At 34.7% G+C, this 19,931-nt stretch overlaps 4 protein-coding genes across 4 annotated transcripts; 1 reads left to right on the forward strand and 3 right to left on the reverse strand.

Moving 5' to 3' along the window:
• Positions 1-2,341: 2,341 nt before the first annotated feature.
• Positions 2,342-8,803, forward strand: LOC130614888 (transmembrane prolyl 4-hydroxylase-like). Its single transcript, XM_057436358.1, has 12 exons — positions 2,342-2,418; positions 3,003-3,240; positions 3,598-3,679; positions 4,049-4,183; positions 4,590-4,669; positions 5,457-5,518; positions 5,704-5,741; positions 5,957-6,122; positions 6,799-6,856; positions 7,054-7,187; positions 7,606-7,696; positions 8,296-8,803. Exons 2-12 carry the CDS (start codon positions 3,013-3,015, stop codon positions 8,614-8,616), a joined length of 1,395 nt encoding a protein of 464 aa, XP_057292341.1. The 5' UTR covers positions 2,342-2,418; positions 3,003-3,012; the 3' UTR covers positions 8,617-8,803.
• Positions 8,804-9,175: 372 nt separating this feature from the next.
• Positions 9,176-9,681, reverse strand: LOC130614891 (glutathione S-transferase A-like). Its single transcript, XM_057436361.1, has one exon. It carries the CDS (start codon positions 9,654-9,656, stop codon positions 9,339-9,341), a length of 318 nt encoding a protein of 105 aa, XP_057292344.1. The 5' UTR covers positions 9,657-9,681; the 3' UTR covers positions 9,176-9,338.
• An 88-nt stretch (positions 9,682-9,769) lies between these two features.
• Positions 9,770-11,309, reverse strand: LOC130613421 (glutathione S-transferase A-like). The gene is made up of 5 exons (XM_057434768.1): positions 11,139-11,309; positions 10,762-10,827; positions 10,500-10,580; positions 10,127-10,185; positions 9,770-9,821 (listed from the first exon to the last, which is right to left on the reverse strand). The coding sequence occupies exons 1-5, from the start codon at positions 11,307-11,309 to the stop codon at positions 9,770-9,772; spliced, it is 429 nt and encodes a 142-aa protein (XP_057290751.1).
• Positions 11,310-12,681: 1,372 nt separating this feature from the next.
• On the reverse strand, positions 12,682-17,000 carry LOC130614890 (glutathione S-transferase A-like). Its single transcript, XM_057436360.1, has 4 exons — positions 16,139-17,000; positions 14,222-14,287; positions 13,763-13,843; positions 12,682-13,209 (listed from the first exon to the last, which is right to left on the reverse strand). Exons 1-4 carry the CDS (start codon positions 16,307-16,309, stop codon positions 12,856-12,858), a joined length of 672 nt encoding a protein of 223 aa, XP_057292343.1. The 5' UTR covers positions 16,310-17,000; the 3' UTR covers positions 12,682-12,855.
• Positions 17,001-19,931: the final 2,931 nt, after the last annotated feature.

The raw sequence follows: 19,931 nt of genomic DNA on the forward strand, positions 1-19,931 counted from the left end.
TCCCAAATAGTCAATTGCACTGTCACAGATTTAAACTTCGTACCCAAGGTCCCTAAGTACTGGGACAAAATTGGTATTTGTTTTCGACAAAATTTGGCTTAGTTAACAAACAAAGTTAACAAAAAAGTATGCGGAACATAGTGGTGACATCAAAATTTTGGTCCAAAAATTAAAACCACTTAATTTTCGGCCAAATTTGGCACATTTAACAAATAAGGTATGCTGAAAATGATGATATAAAAGTTTGATTTTTTGTCACCTAAATGTCATTTCAGGCCAAAAATTGTCCAAAAATTAAAACTACTTTATTTTCGACAAAAATTGGCACAGTTAATAAAAAAGTATGCTGAAAATGATGGTCACATCAAAATTTTGATTTTTTGTCAACTAAATGCCGTTTAACCATAAACGGCATAAACCATAAACGACCATAAACGTTTCAATCGCAAGACTTTCAACCATGATGAATGATAGGCTGTTTTTTTTGTTAGCAATTTCTTTTAAAATGTGATTTTATTATGACACGTTTCGTTTTGTTTGTGTTTGTTGTAAGATATAATGTCACTTGTGTGCTTTATCTTCAGAGCTTCATGCACCAAACCTCTTCGAATGTTTGGCACGATAACACAACGAATTAGCAGATCATCAAATATTTTGGTAACGAGCGGAAATTCTTAGAGTCACCAGGGCTTCTTGTTATTTTTAGTTAGCTCTGTGAGAGTTAAAAAAATTGATATGACGTCATGTCTAGAACACACTTTGAAGGAAAGGGGCTATGATTTAATTGTCAGACACTCAAGCATACCGTTATAGGGAATGATATTATTTTTAGCTTTAGAAGAGTCAAAATAAATTTTGGTATGACGTCATATCTGTTGTCGTGGTTACTCATCGGTTAAAAGATGGTCAGAAAAAAAAGGAAAATAAAGTTTTTTCTTCAATTATCTTTGTTAACGGCTTCAAAGAGATATTTTAGTCTTTTTACGCTTTTATGAAGTAATTTTACCTAAATCGTGTGCAAACTTTTTCTTATTCCAAAGTTTATGTTCCACCGCAGCCTTTTTGCAGGTTGAAAAATTTTATTGATGACGTCATCTTGACAAAAATGACGTCATCCAAAATTTTTAATCCAATTTTTCATCTAATATCTGGCAACTAACATTTCTGCCAAGTTTTGTGGTAATATGACGTTTTCTTTGTTACTTTTAGAGAAGTTTATTCCCCTTTCAAAGACCCTAAATACCTAAATAGGGTCAAGGCATGCGCCAACCCATCACGCACAAAAATCCAAACAACTATTTAAAATCTAAATTAAAAAAAAATATAGAACCAACAAGTACCAAAAATATGATTTATTTTTACATTTTACTAGGTAAATAAAAAACAGCATCTACATAAAGGTCACTGGAAACCAAACACATGCACCAACAGTAGCGTGAGTGACCGATTAAATTTTCACCCTGGACGTTTATTTTAAGTAAACGTGAAAAAATAAAATTTTAACTTCTCTGATATCAGAAGTATAACAAAAAGTCAATTATTATCTATGTGCAATGGTGATATATGCGGTAAATATTTTTAATAAAGTGTGGACCTAATTTTTGATATTCCTCAAATTGATCAATTAGAGTAGCCAGGAGACCCAGCGTAATTTTTCCTACCACCGGGAAATCGGAGTAGTTAAGGTGGGAAAAAATTACGCTGGGTCTCAAACGATTTTTTTTGCGGCCAAAATCTGACCGCGCTTTTTGATTGGCTAATTCTATTGTTCTTTGCTCATCCGAATATTCCAGCAAGTGGTTTCACTCACCCTAACAAACATTAGTAAACTATAAATTTTTTACCACAGTAAGATGTGGTCAAGTTGGGTAAACAACTCACAGATAAATTAAAATGGCCTCTGAAGCGATTAGTCACATTGTCCAATTTAAACTTGGGGTTTCCGCTGAGTCATTTGTTTGCGTCTAAGCTTTAGTTTGAGAGAAACTCATTTTATAAACTCGAAGAAGAAAGCTTAGTTAACTAGGCTACAATTAGAGGAACAATGTCTGGTTACTATTACTTTTTGTTATTCTTGCATTTTAATAAAAATACAAAAAAAAACAGACAAACAAGGACGAATGACTTTCTGCGGGAGTACAACTAATTGTATAAATATTCCGTTAGCCCAATTGGCGTATGCTTAATCAAGCAGGGAACTTCAGTAGGTGCAAAAATAATGTATGTTCGTGCAGTTCGGCATGTTTTTTTATCGAACTTGCGCACGTTTTATGCCCAAAATATGCGAATAAATGTCTGTACAAAATGGTTGATCGCAATTGTTACAAGTATTCTGAAAGATCAAATATTAGAAAAAACTATATTTTTACACATTGTGAATCAAACCATACATACAATCGAAGGAGTTACATCAAATTGGTAAGCTTTTTTCTGTGTCTTTTCAGCAATCTTTTCATTATACCCCTCCGCAATGCTACGCCACTTGATTGCATGTAAACTGTTTTTTATTAATAACATGACCATATTGGGGTCCCAACGTAATGAATGAAAAAATACAGACACACCAATACAGCGGAAACAGTGCAGGATATTTGGGAAGTTTCCACTGTTATCGATCATATAGGTAACACTAAGGATTTTTTGGGTGTGGCCACAGTGGTCATAATAAAAAAAAGGAACATTCTCGTCCTCAGAGAAATATGAGATGAACCTGAGCTCTTGAACAAAAATAAAGAAGGAAGTATAAACAACGATAGGTTTGAAAACTTCCTGTTGTTGTGCCGATTACATTGCTGAAAATGAGTTTGTGTGAGTTTCAAGTGCCAATATATACTGATGTTATTTTCTCCGTAGATTTAAACAATAGTCTCTAGCTTGCCGAGAATTAGCTTTTACGTTTCTTTTCGGCTGCTGTGTCAGTTTCTAGACACGCAGACTTTTAAATTAAGGGAATTAAGGGAATACAGTAGGATTTCCTAACATAATTTTCGACATATTTCTAGAGTATTAACTATGACGCTCAAAGAACGGATATTGATTGCATTGCTTTTTGTGGCTTCCTTTTCTCGAGTATCAAGTGAGGAGAAGGGACATTGTATTTTGAATGAAGACGGAACGAAAGAATGTCATGGAGAAGAAACACACAAACATACTTACACAGCCGAAGAACAAACTGAAACTAAATCAGACAAGATATTGTACTCAGCAACAGAAGGTTTAACCAGAAGAGATGGTGTCGAGGTAGCTTTTTTTCACGAATATCTTTATTGAACTGTGTTAGACCAACATCGCTCCCAGCGCGCTTTACCTAGACGTTATGATAAAGACAGACAGCCTTGCGAAGGTTGTTGGGAACGTTTAAGAACTTACTTTTAGTTTTAATTGCAACGTTTCCCTTTTTCCCAACAACATTCTGGACCTCAATCCCCATAAATCAATCGCGTCAGCTTCCAACCCATCTCCTCAGGAGTTTTTCCTTATCTCAAAAAAGCAAAAATCCCTGAGGATGAGGGTGGTTGGCTTCCATTACTTCTTCAAAATCACTATACATACTTGAATCTTTAGTTTTTAAAGTTTATATATTTTATTATTTTTAAGGTTGGTCATGTTGAAAAAGTTGACGTCGGCGACGGAAAGGTAGTTGACGTTATCACACGGTCAATGAGACCACTTCTGTTCGGTAAATTACACATGTGATTGAACACGTGATTATTCTAGATTATTTGTACTGTTACCGATTTAAATTCTAATCTACAAAAAAGACAAAACGCCCAAAACGGGTTGTTTTGAAAGAAACCTGGCGGCTGGTCTAGTTCTAAAATTTTTCGATTTATACTGAATCTTTAGTTTCAAAAGTTTCTTAATAGGTTTTTGCATTAAATTCAGGTTTGATAAAGAAATTAGGCTAATTAGACATGCATTTAAAGCCCTGATTATTTATTAACTTTGCTAAAAGTTGTTTGTTATGAAATTTTGTTTTTGTTTGGTTTTCTATTGTTTTTCTCAAACTATTTTTGTATATATATTTTCTCTTTTTTGAAAATTATAGAGATTCCAGATTTTCTTTCTGACGAGGAGTGCGATCACATCATTAAAAGAGCGCAAGATCCAGAAGAAGGAGGAATGTTCTCGAGTCGCGCAAAAGGCGGACTTACACCCAAATACGAGTATAAATTTTCCGGAAGTAGGTTTAGTTTTGTACTTCTAATATTAACTTTATATCCAGGACTTCGTGTAAAAAATGACAGTACAAAGCTCCTTACTGTCCTGGGAATGAGGGTGGGAAAAAACTTTGAGAATTAACTTTCGCAGTTATGTATTTTGTAAAATTTACGCAGGAATAAACTTTTGCAGATTCGAGAGCTTTGAGACCTCTGAAACTATATTTCGGTTGAAAGTTTACGATGCATTTTATTTTTTTTCAAATTTTTGAGGTTTTGCGGGAACAAATTTCGCGTTTGAGCAACTTGGCAATTACAGCGAAAGTTTTTTTACTCGCACGTTTCTTTCCGCGAAAGTTTCTTCTCTTAAAGTTTTTGTTAATTTGCGACATATTTTGTTATATTACTACTTTATATCCTCTATTTCAGAACGAGGTTCTGCGGGCGGTTTTTACTCAGATTTCGAATTATGGGATAAAAATAAAGACGGTGTTGCAGATATTGAAGAGGTGAGTTGTTATTGGTTTAAACAAGATCCGTCCTACCCCCGGGTTGTCACTAAAACCGGGTTATCCGGTGACAATCGGGTAAATGGTACAATTAGACAGCATATACTCCTCAAAATATGTTGCACAAAACATGTGACAGTTCTAATTCAGGAATTCACGTGATACTGAGCTGGACCATTGTTTGGAAAAGTTGGCATTATGAATTAAAAACGGGGTAATGATAGGGGTCAATAATTTTTATATGTTATCATGAGACAAAAGAAAATCAGTGAAATTTTTTTCTAAAAGTTTAGTTGATCAAGAGAATTTGTTGCAGGGAAAATCAGAAGAGGATGACGCCTCTTTTACCAAAAAAAAGATAACCGGCGCTTGGATTTTGCACACCTCGTTTCTGCCCCAATCGTAAAAGATGAATCGTCTTAAAATGTTTCTTTATTCTCCAACAAACCTGCGTTTGCAGCCATCTTTAAAAAATTTATTAAACATTCCATCATACCGCAGCACGTAAACCAATCAGGCTTAATAAAGATTATTTTCTATAAACCAATCATGTTTTGAGATTTCTAATTATTACTTTGTTAGAAATTTAAAGCGCCAGATTTAAAATTATAAGCTGAATAAAGCACGTGCTTTAACAAAAGAAAGATCTTCTCTCTTTCTATCCCCCTAGAACAAATCGATGTTTCACAGGATGAAATATTTTAACAGCATTCCCCCCCCCCCTAACATCGAATTACTGTTTGACTTTTTAATTAATGGATCGTCGTACTGTCAATATTTTTTGTAGATTGTGAGCTTGATCCATGCAAGAAGAACTATAATTTTGGAAGAAGAAGACGTACGAAAAATGTATGTTTAATGTTTCATTATGTTTGTAAATAAATCTACTTTGTTTATAAAGAAATATCCACTTTGTTTAACTGCGCTTGCTGTTAAGAAATCGCTGACCAACTAATACCTTTCAGCATCATAAAGAATTCTTTTTTCGCTGTTTATACCTTGTGTCTCAGTTATAAATAAATATTTTTGTTTAGGTTTAAAAGCATCGAAGAAACTGCTCTTGATAATGACGGTGAGGTTTTGTTTTTAATAACTCATATCTGCAACTTTTTTCTCTTCTCTTCCCTCTTTGCACCAAAATGATAACCCTTGTGCTTCTTATAAAAATATTTCAGGCCGTCTTGATATCAAAAAGAGAAAAAAGCCCTGAGGTCGAGATTGTATGCCTTTCTTTATTAATTTCGGAAAAAAATCTATAAAAATTATTTAGAATTATTATTTCTACAGATGTCATCGACAAGGAAGAGTTTGACAACTTGAACACAATTGGAATGGAAGATTACGTCCACGGCCTGATCAACTCCGACCCTCGTTTCATGGTACGACATAGCGAGCAGGCATGGTTGTTCATGGAGCAATGGATTGATCCTACAATACACAAGATAAGAGAAAAGTAAGTTACACTCAGTGGATGAGGATCGCCTGTTCCGCAGCACTTTTTACCAACCTCGTTCCCAGTGACTCTTTCATTTATCAAAAAAGTGCAAGAGACCCTGGGCACGGCGTTGCTTTTTTTCGTCAGCTTAAACTGTGTTATCCGTACCAGTATAGAGTGGTTGTTAATTTTAATAATGATGTTTTTAACGCCTGTATGAACAGACTGGCGTTAACTTTAGCCGTCGCTAGAAGGCACGTAATTTTTTTGGAAAGCACGTAACAGTGAACTTCCGTACGCCCGTTAATGTACACTTTCTGTTTAGCTTTACCACAGCTACATGTCAACCCATGCCATGCGAGGAAAATTGGGCAGGGGTGCCGGGGTATACTTAATCTATACATTTCATTATGTGGGTAGAAATATTTATTTATTTCTACCTCAATAATTCCATTGATAACAGTTTTCGCAAAATTGAAGTGGTTATCCTGTTTAAATATTTGGAATGGTAATAATTATAGCATTTATGAAATAATGAGAGTCATGTACTGACCGGAAAAAAGTTTGTAACTCGTTATCGTCGTCATTATCTTTTCATGACGGAAGACAACATCTACACAATGAAATGCATATAATTTTCAGTTGTCGAAAAAAATACTCCACACCGACGTGTAACGATATTTTCTACATTTAGGTTGGTCAAATTGACAGGCTTACCACGCAAAATTATCTACGGTGGAGAACAACTTCAGGTAATAAATACTTTTTATATCAACAAAGGAGGAGTCCTGTGAGAACATAATTGACGTGGAAAAGCCCTGGGGGCAGGTCCTATGGAATATGTGTGACCTAACTATGTTTTTGATACGTTTGTTGCTACATAATGATACATACACGCTATATAATATATATATATAATATATTTTTTATAAATATAATTATTTCGCAGGTATTACGTTACCCTCCTCGTGGTCATTACCACGCCCATCATGACAGTGAGACACACAAAAGACATGAAGTGCCTTGTTGTCATCAATATGATGGAGATGTGTTGGAAAGTGTCGGAGAATGCAAATTGTGCAGGTATATTTATACTGGAGATAATTTTACTACGGGGAAAGAATACTGCTTTTGTAGTTTTGAAAATACGAAAAAACGATAATCCTTTTCTTTAATTATCACAATCAACATAACAATAAATTGCATTTATTTAGATGAACTAACTAACTATTTATTTTTCTTGTTCCCAACCATGTTAGCCTCACAAGTACACACACTCCATCGTTGCCCCGAAACGAATTGGCTTCCTATTAGCTTGTTTTTTTTTGTCGTTGTTGTTCATGTTGTCGTTGCCGCTGTTGTCGTCGTTGTTGCTGTTGTTGTTGTTGTTATTGTTGTCGTTAATGTTGTCGTTGCTGTTGTCGTCGTTGTTGTCGTTGTTATTGTTGTTGTAATCCAATAGTAACCATAGATATTTTTACTTTATATATATATACTTTAGATATATAACATTTGTGTTGTATTTAAATGACGTTGAAGAAGGTGGCGAAACAGCTTTTCCTGTTGCAGGAGACACTTCATACGACCCAGAGGTGAAATATTTAAATTTAATAGAAAACATTTCCTCTCATTATGGTTATTTCCCAAGCAAGAGACGACAAAATGCATAACGAATGAAACCATTATTTTCAACCTCGTCCCCAGGCCCATTTCTCTCTTTCTGACAATCTCGGACGGCGAGAAGAAATGAATGAGAAAAAAAAATCATTTCCTTTGCGCCGTCTCGGATATAAAAAAAGCGAAAAATTGCCCTGGGAACAAGGTTGCATTATTTTTTCGCACTTTTAGGCAAAATGTTGAAATTTTCTTTGGTACTAACTTTCCCTATTTTTCCCCTTTTTAATTTTTTAATTTATATGGCGGTAATTATTAAAGCAACATCTTTTAAAAAACCGAAGCAAAATTAAAATGGGGATTTTGACAGGTGTTTTATTACGCGCAAACAGACTAAATGTAAAAATAAGCACGCACAAATAGCGATATTTATAGATTTGGGATAAAAAAACGTCTACACAATGCATTGCATATAGTTTTCGGTTGGCGGAAAAGTACTGGGCATCGATCGAAACCTTGCAAATTGCGTTTTATAAAATTTTATAAAATTTATTCTGTATTATTTTTCCGCCAATAGAATTTACGTGCCCATGGTAACACGTCCTCAGATAAATACAATCTCTCACATGGTTGCAATCGCGCCAATCTTGTTGTAAAAGCAAAGAAGCGGCAAGCTGTTCTATGGTACAATCATTTAAGAAATGAAACAGATGGCTGGATGGGAGAGTTGGATCTATACAGTCTCCATGGTGGCTGTGATGTGATCAAGGGTGAAAAATGGATTTCAAATATGTGGATTCCAGCTCCATTTGGAAAAGCGAAAGAAAAACCGAGTATATATTTGAACAAGAGAGACTATGAGTTTGCAGAATTTGGTGTAGATCCCTACGATAAGTGAGACACCACAGTTTCAGCTCATCTGTGTTCAACATGGTATAGATGTGGCCTGGAATAAGATACATTTTTAGAGGCTGTCTCAAAATAGAAGGATGTAGCTCTTTTTGATTTGACACTTGTAACATTGAATACAAAAAACACGATTTTAACTTTTAATTTTTATGTTAAGAATAATTTTTTTTAAGAAATTGATGTGTGGTAAATTTCCGTAACACTGAAACTACAAAAAAAGTTGAAAATTTTTCCCTTTAGATTACATAAACTTTCCAAAGTAATTTTTACCAGTTGCACTGACAATAAAATAAATTCTTAAAAAACGTGGTGTGTTTTGTAAAACCCGCACTTTTTTCGTCATCGGCTCAGAACCTATCTGTTACGCAAATGAGGATAGCAGTGTATAAGGGACAAAGACACATCATATAGAATTAATCTCCTCTTACTCAATGTCCTTTGATTCCTCTTGTGAAAAATGTCAATACGTACTAAACACAGCTAAAAACCTATTTTGCTATGGCATTGACACGAGAATGTTAAGTTTGTTACTGTTTTAAAAAGTATTCTAGGACCTTAAAAGGGAAGATAAAATGCCACCTAATTATCAGAGCATAAAGATTCCAGAATCCTTTTTATTTAATAATTTTTGAACTAAAGAGTGATTGGTTTCCTTTTCTTAAATTGGGAAACTTTTAAGAGTGGTTACGCTTAAGCTAAGGTAGCAATCATCTAAACACCAGCAAAGATCTGCGTAGGAGAGCTTTCTTTATAACTCGGTGGCCATGAAGCTTGAATAGAAGGTCGTTTGCATAAGCTCTCGTAGTATTTTTTGATATTCGGTCTTGCATCTAATGGCAAACTTCCACGAACCAATACTGCAAGATAGGTGAAGACATAAATATCAGCCATGGTAAAATCAGGACCAGCGATAAAATTACCCTCTAAATACTTCTCCCATATTTCCAACTCTTTCGCTAATTCTTCGCGCTTCTTTTTCAAATACTCTTCATCCGTGTCTTCTTCTTTAGTATAAAAATGGTAATACATGATTGCTTTCAAACCTTTTTCAAAAATATTTTCGCTCTGAAAATGAAACAATAAAAATTGATGAAATTCTCCAAATTTATGTTCCGTATTTGCATTTAAAGAATGTTTTATATTTATTTAGATATTACAATAAATGTGAGACCTACTAATTTGGCAGACAGGCATCTAATACAAAATTTATGAAAAGTTAGTAAGTAGCCATCAAAGCATAGAAAAGCATAGAAAAAGGGCAATACCCAATATATTTAGCGTTAATGTCAAATTTTTACCCAAATACCAAGACTAAATAACTATTCGTTTTAAAATCAAGAAATGGAGGTTGTTCCATAGCGATTGCTTATAAAAAGTAAATGTAATCTTGAATGAAATAAAAGTCCCTATTTCAAGACCATAGGTCCTAAGGCGTTGTTTACATGAGGTTTCACTTTGCCGGAATGATTTATGCACATGTGCAGTGGCACTCTGTTTACCTGAATTGCTTTTCGGTCTGTTTACATGAGTTTTTTACATCTGCAGTAAGACTTAACTTCTGAAAAAGAACGAAGTGTAACACTGAAGTGATTTTAGAATTATTTTCACTACACTTTACAAAATCTGCCTCCTCCTCACTTATTTCATACGCCTGATTATTCGTGGTACTCTAAACTACTTAAAAAGGCCCACGCATTCTTATTTTAGCCTTGTTTTTTGTATTAAGGCAAGCTTGACATGCCATGCATTAAATGTAAATTTCACTTCACAATTTTAATTTAATAGAGTTTCCTTCAAGAAGTTGCTGGTGATTGTTTTTATAAAGTTCCATTCTAGCGTTCCTTACCAACATCAAAAATGTTGAGAACTCACCTCATACATTCTTTGTAAGACAAGTGCTTGTTTTGCTGCATCATCAGGAATTAATTGCGTACCTTGCTTCTTGAACTGATTCTAAATAACACACTTTTTGTCAAACTTAATTTAAAAATCTATGAAGTTTAAAAGTAGCAACCATGTTGAGCACTACATCCAAATCTTAAAAATACATATAAACCATGTTTTTTTTTGAATTCATTTCCAGCTGACAAAGATTAAGCAATGCTGTTGTTACAGAACAAATCAATGAAGTTACCTCCAAGTAATGGCAAATTCCTTTCGACTCATTCAGAATGATATCACCATGTTTGAATGTTGGTACCTAAACAGTAAAAAGGACCTAGATTGAATTCATCTTGGTTAGTCTAACAGCGCTGTTTCCGACGTTCTGCGATAAGTCGGACACGAAGTTACTTTTCGAATTCTGCACTACAATGTAACCCGGGTTATGCGCATGCGCATCAGAACATTATAAATGCACGTGTCTTATCCTGCGTGTACCTATTATAGAAATAGCCTATTTAAATGATTGTGACGACGAACCTTAAAATTTCCCAATTTGTCTCAGCATAATTTGTGTGGGGGATGTAGGCTTGGTATCTGCGCAAATTTATACAACGAAAATGCTCATACCTGTCCACGTGGGTTCAACTTTATAATTTCTTCTGACTTGTGTTCCATATCACTGAAGGAAACTAATTTATTTCCATATCCTGATAAACCCTTCTCTTCCAATGCAGTCATAACTATCCAGCATGCTGGACTTCCAGATACCCAATATAAAAAGATGTTTTTAGCTGCCATTGTTGTTGCACGATATTAATGTGAGAAGCTTGTGAGTGCACATACAAACGCAATGCTTGCCCAAATTTAAAGTGATTAAAAACAATCAGTAAATATCATCCTGTTTAATTAATGTCTGTTGACGTTAACTTGGTTTCTGACTACACCACAACGTTCCAAACGACATTCTAAAAATAACTGTTCATGATTTTTATTTTAAAGCTCATCTTCGTTGATAATCGAAATTAGTTTTATGTAAAAAAGCTTGTAAATTTTTGTAAAAGCTTGTAAGTTCTTTAGCAGTTCTCAAGATTATGGGCTTCAATAATGTTCCGCAAATTATGCATGACGTCATCAAATAGATCTCAATATTATGCCTTAAAATTATAACATGCTTTTAATATTAGAGATTATCTCAACTTGAACATTGGGCTGCTCTTTCAGATGAAATTAACTTGTTGTTTAAGGGAGGTAAGCTTTAAGGTGGTTTACAAAGAAAAAATGGCTAAACATCAAAAATTGTGTTTTACCTGTTTTCAGACAACAAATTCATTTCGAATACCGTGGCAAGTATTGCTTGTGACAAATTTAGGTTTTTATTGTGCAATCTGGCACTTTTCTCAACCAACCGCAAATATAATTGCATAGCAACGCCCATAGCGACCATTTTTGGGAAGCTTTCTGCACCTTGTTCCATGTTTATCGCCTAAAAATCGCTAGATGCCACTTTTGAGCCTCTCAAGACAATAAACTACAGTTCTAAATGTAAAACGTATTGTTGCACAAGCAGTCAGAAAGCTGCATTATTAGTGTACCCACCAAAGGGAACTCGTCAGAGTTTACTCGTCATCAATTAGACTGAACACTAAAAGTTTTTTTATGCTATTTGATGCTGTTCAGGTCGAAATAGTGCTCCCGTATACCTTTTGTCGATCCGCAAGTCAAGAATGTCCATAAAATAATCTTTAAACAAGTTTTTCGCTGTTTAAGTTGGGAATCCACGCGAAACAGAATTCTCAAGATCGAAGCACAGACGCTTTTTCTTCTGTCGATGCAGGCATTAGTACTACCTAGTGCTTAAATCTAAGTTTTGACTTTCAGCTATTTTGTCTAGTTTCGCCTTGTTTTAGCCTTTCTTTCGTCCAAGAAATACCGCATCAGTTGTCTGGAAGACCAGTTAGCCTTGCGAAAATGGGTTTCACTCAAAACAGCGCATGTTATTCAGTTATTTGGTTTAGCGTCGAGCCTATATTTCACCTAGCAACGGGTAACCATGGCAACCAGTCAATTAAATTTTGGACTTATTGTTGTACTGTTGCGTACTATGATATCCTCATCAAGTAACTTTATAAAGGACAATTCTCTCCGGGTTTTTTTGTTAGTAAACAACCAATTGAAAAATAACATAGTTAAACAAATAACTTTTTACAAATAAAAGCAACTTCTGAGTAGAAAATATAATTCGTAGAGAGGTCTAATCTATTTACTGTATTAAAGAGCCTAAGATTGGGAATATATAATAAAATGTAAATATTAATGCAGCAAAAAAAAATTTAACAGAAAATCATTAAACACCAGCAAAGATCTGCGTAGGAGGGCTTTCCTTGTAATGTGGTGGCCATGAAGCTTGAATAGAAGGTCGTTTGCATAAGCTCTCGTAGTATTTCTTGATATTTGGTCTTGCATCCAATGTCAAACTTCCACGAACCAATACTGCAAGATAGGTGAAGACATAAATATCGGCCATGGTAAAATCAGGACCAGCGATAAAATTACCCTCTAAATACTTCTCCCATATTTCCAACTCTTTCGCTAATTCTTCACGCTTCTTTTTTAAATACTCTTCATCAATATCTTCTTTCTCCGTGGTGAAGTAATAAACCATGATCGCTTTAATACTTTTATCGAAAATATTTTCACTCTACAAAACAAAGACCAAAGATTTGAAGCTATTTTTAGACCATTTTATACACATAATAGAACAAAACCTTCTTGGTGACTTTTCATCATTCTAGAGTTAGCTTCAGAAAAGCCGGACATTTTTTTGTATTAAGTCACGCTCGATGACTTGACGGTTAACAGTCAGTAAAAAAAAAATCGAAGAAAACATTTTTTCTTGAAATATCTTTATTTTTCAGATTCTGAATGGGGAGATCTACATTCTAAACAAAATACGTCGCTAAAAATGATAATGAAAGAAATATGGTCGTCTAGGTAGAAGAAAAAAACGCTGATATTCTTTAGCCATTCTATGGAATGTCATTGCACTTTAAAAGTTTAAATGCAAAAACCTCGAGATAAGAAACAAAATCTTATTGGAGTCGTCACTGTTTGAAAAATGCAGTGGACGATCGAATTATACAAGGCTTTATTTCCTGTTGCGATTAGAAAACTAACCACGTACATTCTTTTTAAATGGCGCCCCGATGTTTTAAGGTTATTACTCATGGCGATCAAAAATGTTGAGAACTCACCTCATACATTCTTTGCAAGACAAGTGCTTGTTTTGTTGCATCATCAGGAATTAATTGCGTACCTTGTTTCTTGAACTGATTCTAAATAACATATTTTTCTTTCAAACCTATGTTATAGGAATGGTACACCCAGTATGTGTTCGCTGAGACCAACTTGTGTTTATTTACGTACTTTTTACCCAGAAAAATAGACCGACTTTAAGTTAAAAAAAATTTGGTCAATATAAGACCTAAAAGAAGTCTGCAGATATTACCGATCTTATTTTTATCTGATCCGCATCACGCTAAGTGTTGTGGACGCCTGCAGAGAAAACAAGATTCAGATGAGAACAAAAACCTTGTTTTCATCTGAAAACAAAATGGAAACAAATTACACGAAAAATTGTTAACAGATGTTTTAAAAAATTCTAAATGAAAAAGGTTGAAAAGCGTAATTTATTAATTTATTCATTTAATCACCTCCAAGTAATGACAAATTCCTTTCGACTCATTCAGTATAATATCACCATGTTTGAATGTTGGTACCTAAACAATAAAAAACCTACATCGAAGTGCCGTAAAATCTATGCACATCAAATTTTGTTTAAAAAAACAAGCAAACATAAGAGGTAACATACTGATAAGATGAAATATCCTAATGTCTGTAACCAAAAAGTACGTTTATTTTAAAAAGTGTTTATCTTGCATTCATTTGATAATGTTATACTTCTTTCAAGCAATTTGTATGCACGGCGTAACAGGAAAGAAGTGACATTTCTTCAATGATTCAACAGTTACCCTGATACAATAGACACAACAAAATAAGTTTCATACGTTTTCAGAGAAGAAATTAAAAAAGATTCATAGGTGATAGGAATCCAGCAAACAAAGTTAGTCTTTTCCACGAATATCCTGCAAATCTCAAATCCTGCAAATCTCGATGTTTCTCAAGTTTGCTGCGAGAACTATCATTTTTTCGAAACTTAGCCTTCCGTATTTTCAAATGTAAAAACAGATCATGGGGACGCGATTGGGTGTAAAGTAGTTACTTTCCTTTTTTACAATTGATTGTAATACATCTATTTGATTATTCTCACGGATTCGCTTCCATGTGATATTGCGTAAGCCAATCATTTATTACAGCCGCCATTACGAACTGGGGTAAGCATGCCGTTTATCTGGTAAAACCTTCATAAATTAAAGGCTGGATCATTCAAGGACCTCTTCTTTTCAGGCCTCAAATCTTTATTATGTTTTACAAACTGGTTATTCTTCGATAATTGGCTTCGATTTAAAGTGCACTAGTCTGTAAATTGTTTTTATTAAAGTTTCTACTGTGAAGGTTTGGCCGTGAAAATTCCATGTTTTACCCCATGTGAGCAAGGAGCAATATCACGTGACATCACGTTTGCAAGAATTTGCTAGAACTATGCTGTGAATTTTTGTATACCCCAAAAATCCTATAAGAAGAATGAATCTAGTCTTTAGCTATCCAACTTAATTTTATATTCGCTGACAAATTTTCATCTTTGAACTCGATTTCTGGCCACCTGCTACCTTGAGTTTGACGAACTTAAATACTGTCAGATCAACAATTTAATTCTCCTTCACGAGTCACGATACCTGAAGGAAAAGTGATCACGAGTGACGGCTAATAGAGGCATGTCAGTTTCGACGACTTGGACGCAAACCGGCGTACTTCGAATTCAGTTGGGGATCATTACAGATTTTTTATATGTGTCGCGATTGAGTCAATCATTTAAGCCTGTTATCATCAATTAAGCTATAAAACAGTGCTTTTACTGAAGAGAATTAATAACTGGTACCAGCACGTCAGGAAAATTTGTGGAGATGACATTTTGTTTCACTGTATAGCGACACAGAGATCAACATGTAAATGAGTGACAATATCACTTTTTCTTCAAAGACCACACAATCAGGAAATGACCATTGACGGTCGTTTTGAATAACGTAGGGCTTAAAAATTTTGGCATCGGTGAAGTGTGGAAGTATGTATTAAAATGGATTATTTCGTTGCCAATTCGTAACCTCACACGGAAAGAACGAAATAAAATATTCTTATTACGGCGCGTCATTCGCCATGATATGTTTAGACAGTTTTTGGAGTAAGCGTAAAAGATAAACTTTTTTTTATTTACAGAAATTCCTTATATAATTTTTTTCCTTTTATATACTTTACAGAACAAAATAAGGCTATTCTATTAGCTAAAAGTACTTCGTGGGTGGTGCCTTATTACTGCGGAAATATTATTGACTAGTCGTAGGAATTCGCCCGTGGTGCAAATTTCTAACATCGACATTTCGTGCATCCTTGTCGAGTTGAAACTAGCTCTTGTAAGCAAAAAAGTGTGTATTAAGCTCAAACAATTTCCATACCTGTCCACGTGGGTTTATCTTTATAACTTCTTCTGATTTTTGCTCCTTTTTAGTGATAGAAATTAATTTATTTCCATATCCTGCTAAACCCTTCTCTTCCAACACAATCATAGCCCTCCAACATGGAGCGCTGCCCGATACCCAGTATAAAAACATATCTCTAGCTGCCATAGCTCTGCCACTAAAATTTATATATATTGTTGGAAATGAGCGAGTAATCAAGAAAACACAAACGAGCGTGTTGATCAACTTCACAAATAATGTATTAGTAGAATTTATGAGATGATCTCTTTTTAAACCTCTCTGGTAACTAAAGCAATTATAGTAATTTATAATTACTTATTCCTTATTACAACCAACCGCCGTCAGCTTTTTAAACCAATGCCAATGGCAATGCGCCAACCTACGATACAGAAGACTGCACGAAAAAGATTTTTACACAATCCATTCAGTTGGGCCGATAAATTATTGGATATAGAACAAAAAATATTAGACGACATGATTTAACAGACAAAATATTCGCCACTAAGGGAAATGTGTCGTCATATGCAGTTTTTCTGGGTGTAATGCTTAATGAGATGTACCCGAGTTTTATATATGACCTGGCAGAGCTAAGCGAGCTCGGCGTTTTACATCAGATATGTGCGGGGAGTTTGTTTTTATTCCTTTTTTACGAAGCAGACAGAACTCTCGCACATTGCTGTCGATTTTATTTCATAAAATCTCCGTAGACTATTACTGCATTCCCAACCTTGTCTCGCTTAAACGAGTAGGGCCTAGTGTTTTCTTCCTCTTTCAACTTTCCTTAGCTGATCAGAAACAAAAATCTTCTTATTAAGCCATATTACAAAATTATGTCAGAACACACTGTGGCTCCAGTTTTGGAGGCAGAGGCTCCATCCTTACAATATGAGGCTCTAGGGTTGGAGCCAGAGGCACCTACTCCAGAACCCACTCAGGGCTCATGCTAGAAAAGAAGCAACATTTCTCCAATGCATGTGTACTTATTTGACTCTGTGATAAAACGAATGCGAGAAATTAATTCAATACCCTGCGCTCCGTTTGGACCGGGCTCTACGTCTGTTTTCGCGAGACAAGGTTGGGAACGCAGATCTTACTTCGATTTTATTAAAAAAGTCGGAACTACATTGCGAGCGCTTCGTGCCGTTACGTAATTCGGTAATTCTTTTCTATATGTATAAATATACAGTGAAATCTCTCTAAAGCGGACACCATTGGTGCAAAAAAAGTGTCCGTCTTATAGAGGTATCCGCTTTATAGAGATATCCAAAAATCACTTTCAGAGCAAAATTTTGCGGAAATAAATTTTTTGTTTATAGACGTTTTTTCTATGTTCTCTTCTTTTCAAATTAAGGAAATGATATATATTTTTAGGAATGTAACGTATATTATTCATACGCTCTACTTTTATATAAACAAAAACAAATATCAACTTAACAAATACATTGTATTTTATAATCTACTCGAAGAAATCTCGGATTGAAGTTATATTTGGAGTTCCTCCACTTTTTTCGTAAATGATTACAGCATTCTTGACTTTTCTCGTCAATAATAGGGTTTTTTTCATGTGTCAGCTTTATACAGAGCTTTTTCAAGTAAAAATATCATTTGGTACGATAAAAGTGTCCGTTTTATAAAGTATCCGCGTTATAACTGTCCGTCTTATAAGGATTTTCTTACGAGAGTTTGCCCGAAATCATTCCGTTCCAAGGAACAATGTCCATCATATAGAGGTGTCCGCTTTAGACCATGTTCGCTTTAGAAAGATTCCACTGTACAATCATGTTATTTAAGCTATTGTTTACTTGAAATTCATGCAGTTTAGTTATGTGTATTTTACTGAGTTGGTTGGCTAGCATTGCTGGATTGCAAAACTTGTAGCTAGGGGAAACTAAAATAGCTACATAATTTAAGGTAGCTAGGCAGACAAAGCAACAAGGTCAGGAAAACGTCCCAGTTCACACCAACTTCAATATTTCTGTAACTGGCAAAGGGACAGCTAAATCGACGGCGTGTTGGCATACAAGCCGGGGGTAATAGTACTTAAAACTGTCTTTGAATATAAATGAAAACGTGGGTGTTTTACCCCCAGTTTTTTAAGTGGCTATGCTGGGTCAAGTGACAGATGCAATTAAAACAACGAGATTCCAGTGTGATAAAAATGAACTCCACCGCCGCCGCTGCGATGAAAGGGTAAATCAACAATCACACTACTCCGTGCGTGTCTTTTAAAAATTGTTTCAATCATTTCTTCACACGAAAGAAATGTAAAAAACGAAGAATATTTTGAATAGGTGCTGAAATATAAAAAAGTACAAAAAAATGTCCAAAAACATACGACAAGATTGACAGAATAACATTTTAAACACCGGCAAAGATCTGCGTAGGAGGGCTTTCTTTGTAATGTGGTGGCCATGAAGCTTGAATAGAAGGTCGTTTGCACAAGCTCTCATAGTATTTCTTGATATTCGGTCTTGCATCCAATGGCAAACTTCCACGAACCAATACTGCAAGATAGGTGAAGACATAAATATCAGCCATGGTAAAATCAGGACCAGCGATAAAATTACCCTCTAAATACTTCTCCCATATTTCCAACTCTTTCGCTAATTCTTCACGCTTCTTTTTCAAATGCTCTTCATCGATATCCTCTTTCTTTGTAGTAAAATGGTAGTACATGATGTCTCTTATAGCTTTGTCAAAAATATTTTCACTCTAAAAAGCAAAAAACAAAAATTTTAAAAAGCAATGCGCTAAGTAAACAAAACGTGTTACTCTATGTTTTGCCGACAATATTCTGTTTTTTTGCCATGAGGCATACGTCGCAGGTTTCCGCACCCTATATAGTAAATTTCTTTCCTGTGAATTCTTAAGGTCGCAACAAGAATTAATGATTTTCCGGCTAATAGCCTTAATTGCATATCCGTTTTTGTTCCGCAAAATACGCCTGTCAGAATAACATAAAAACGAGGTTAGTGAGCAAATTTTAGGATGTTGTTTACATGCAAGTTTGAAGAATTTATCAACAAAATGTTGACTTTTGCAGCTTTTAACTGGCAGTTTCATAAAATCATAGTTACACAGTTATAAAGAGGGTATTGGTAGTAGTAGTGTGACAAAACAATATAGAATACTGGAAATTTTAAGAGTATAACTTTTGGTATATTTTAGCTAGATAAACCTAACGTAGCGACGTTCTCAGCATGATGTGAATACATTTTTTTACTGTTTTCAAGTAAATTAAGAACTAATACTTAACGCACAGATTACTAAGACTTAGTGGCACTTTATATTGGTCTGACTAGTTCAAAAAGTAAAACTTGTATGCTAGTAGTCCACATAGCAACAGACAAAAGAGCAAGTAGCCAGCTAAGCTAGCTTCAAACCTGCAAAAATATATTGGGGATTTTAGATAACGTTTCCCTTCCCCAAAAATTAATATGGGAGATAAAATATGCTAAGGTAATGCTAACAGTACTACATCAAGAACCTGTAAGGTAAGAACACTGACTTTGAGGGGAAGGGGAAGGTACGGTATTTTTTTGTAGCTATAGTTTAGTTGCATGAGTAATTAAAGTGAAAAAGACAGTGATCCGTTGAGAACGGACGTGTTTGTTGATTGTTGATAAAAGTTATTGATAAAGTTATGATAAACCAAGATTTTACTCATATTTGTTACAGATTTTAACACAGATTTATTTTGTTATTGATACATGATAACCAATAAGACATTTTGTGAATTGACTAATAATTTGGAAGGAATTTACAAAAT

The sequence above is a fragment of the Hydractinia symbiolongicarpus genome, chromosome 11 (assembly GCF_029227915.1).
Source record: "Hydractinia symbiolongicarpus strain clone_291-10 chromosome 11, HSymV2.1, whole genome shotgun sequence".
Taxonomy (NCBI): Eukaryota; Metazoa; Cnidaria; class Hydrozoa; order Anthoathecata; family Hydractiniidae; genus Hydractinia; species Hydractinia symbiolongicarpus.

What these genes read in the sequence shown, in the direction of transcription:
- LOC130614888 (XM_057436358.1), top strand. Translation starts at nt 3,013, where the DNA reads ATGACGCTCAAAGAACGGATATTGATTGCATTGCTTTTTGTGGCTTCC. An exon ending in GTGTTGCAGATATTGAAGAG is followed by an intron (nt 4,670 to 5,456) that starts GTGAGTTGTTAT and finishes TATTTTTTGTAG; the next exon opens with ATTGTGAGCTTGATCCATGC. An exon ending in ATACACAAGATAAGAGAAAA is followed by an intron (nt 6,123 to 6,798) that starts GTAAGTTACACT and finishes TTCTACATTTAG; the next exon opens with GTTGGTCAAATTGACAGGCT.
- LOC130614891 (XM_057436361.1), bottom strand. Translation starts at nt 9,656, where the DNA reads ATGTATTACCATTTTTATACTAAAGAAGAAGACACGGATGAAGAGTAT.
- LOC130613421 (XM_057434768.1), bottom strand. Translation starts at nt 11,309, where the DNA reads ATGGCAGCTAAAAACATCTTTTTATATTGGGTATCTGGAAGTCCAGCA. An exon ending in GAATTTGCCATTACTTGGAG is followed by an intron (nt 10,581 to 10,761) that starts GTAACTTCATTG and finishes TGTGTTATTTAG; the next exon opens with AATCAGTTCAAGAAGCAAGG. An exon ending in CAGACCGAAAAGCAATTCAG is followed by an intron (nt 9,822 to 10,126) that starts GTAAACAGAGTG and finishes ATTTTGTATTAG; the next exon opens with ATGCCTGTCTGCCAAATTAG.
- LOC130614890 (XM_057436360.1), bottom strand. Translation starts at nt 16,309, where the DNA reads ATGGCAGCTAGAGATATGTTTTTATACTGGGTATCGGGCAGCGCTCCA. An exon ending in AGATAAACCCACGTGGACAG is followed by an intron (nt 14,288 to 16,138) that starts GTATGGAAATTG and finishes TTTATTGTTTAG; the next exon opens with GTACCAACATTCAAACATGG. An exon ending in GAATTTGTCATTACTTGGAG is followed by an intron (nt 13,844 to 14,221) that starts GTGATTAAATGA and finishes TATGTTATTTAG; the next exon opens with AATCAGTTCAAGAAACAAGG.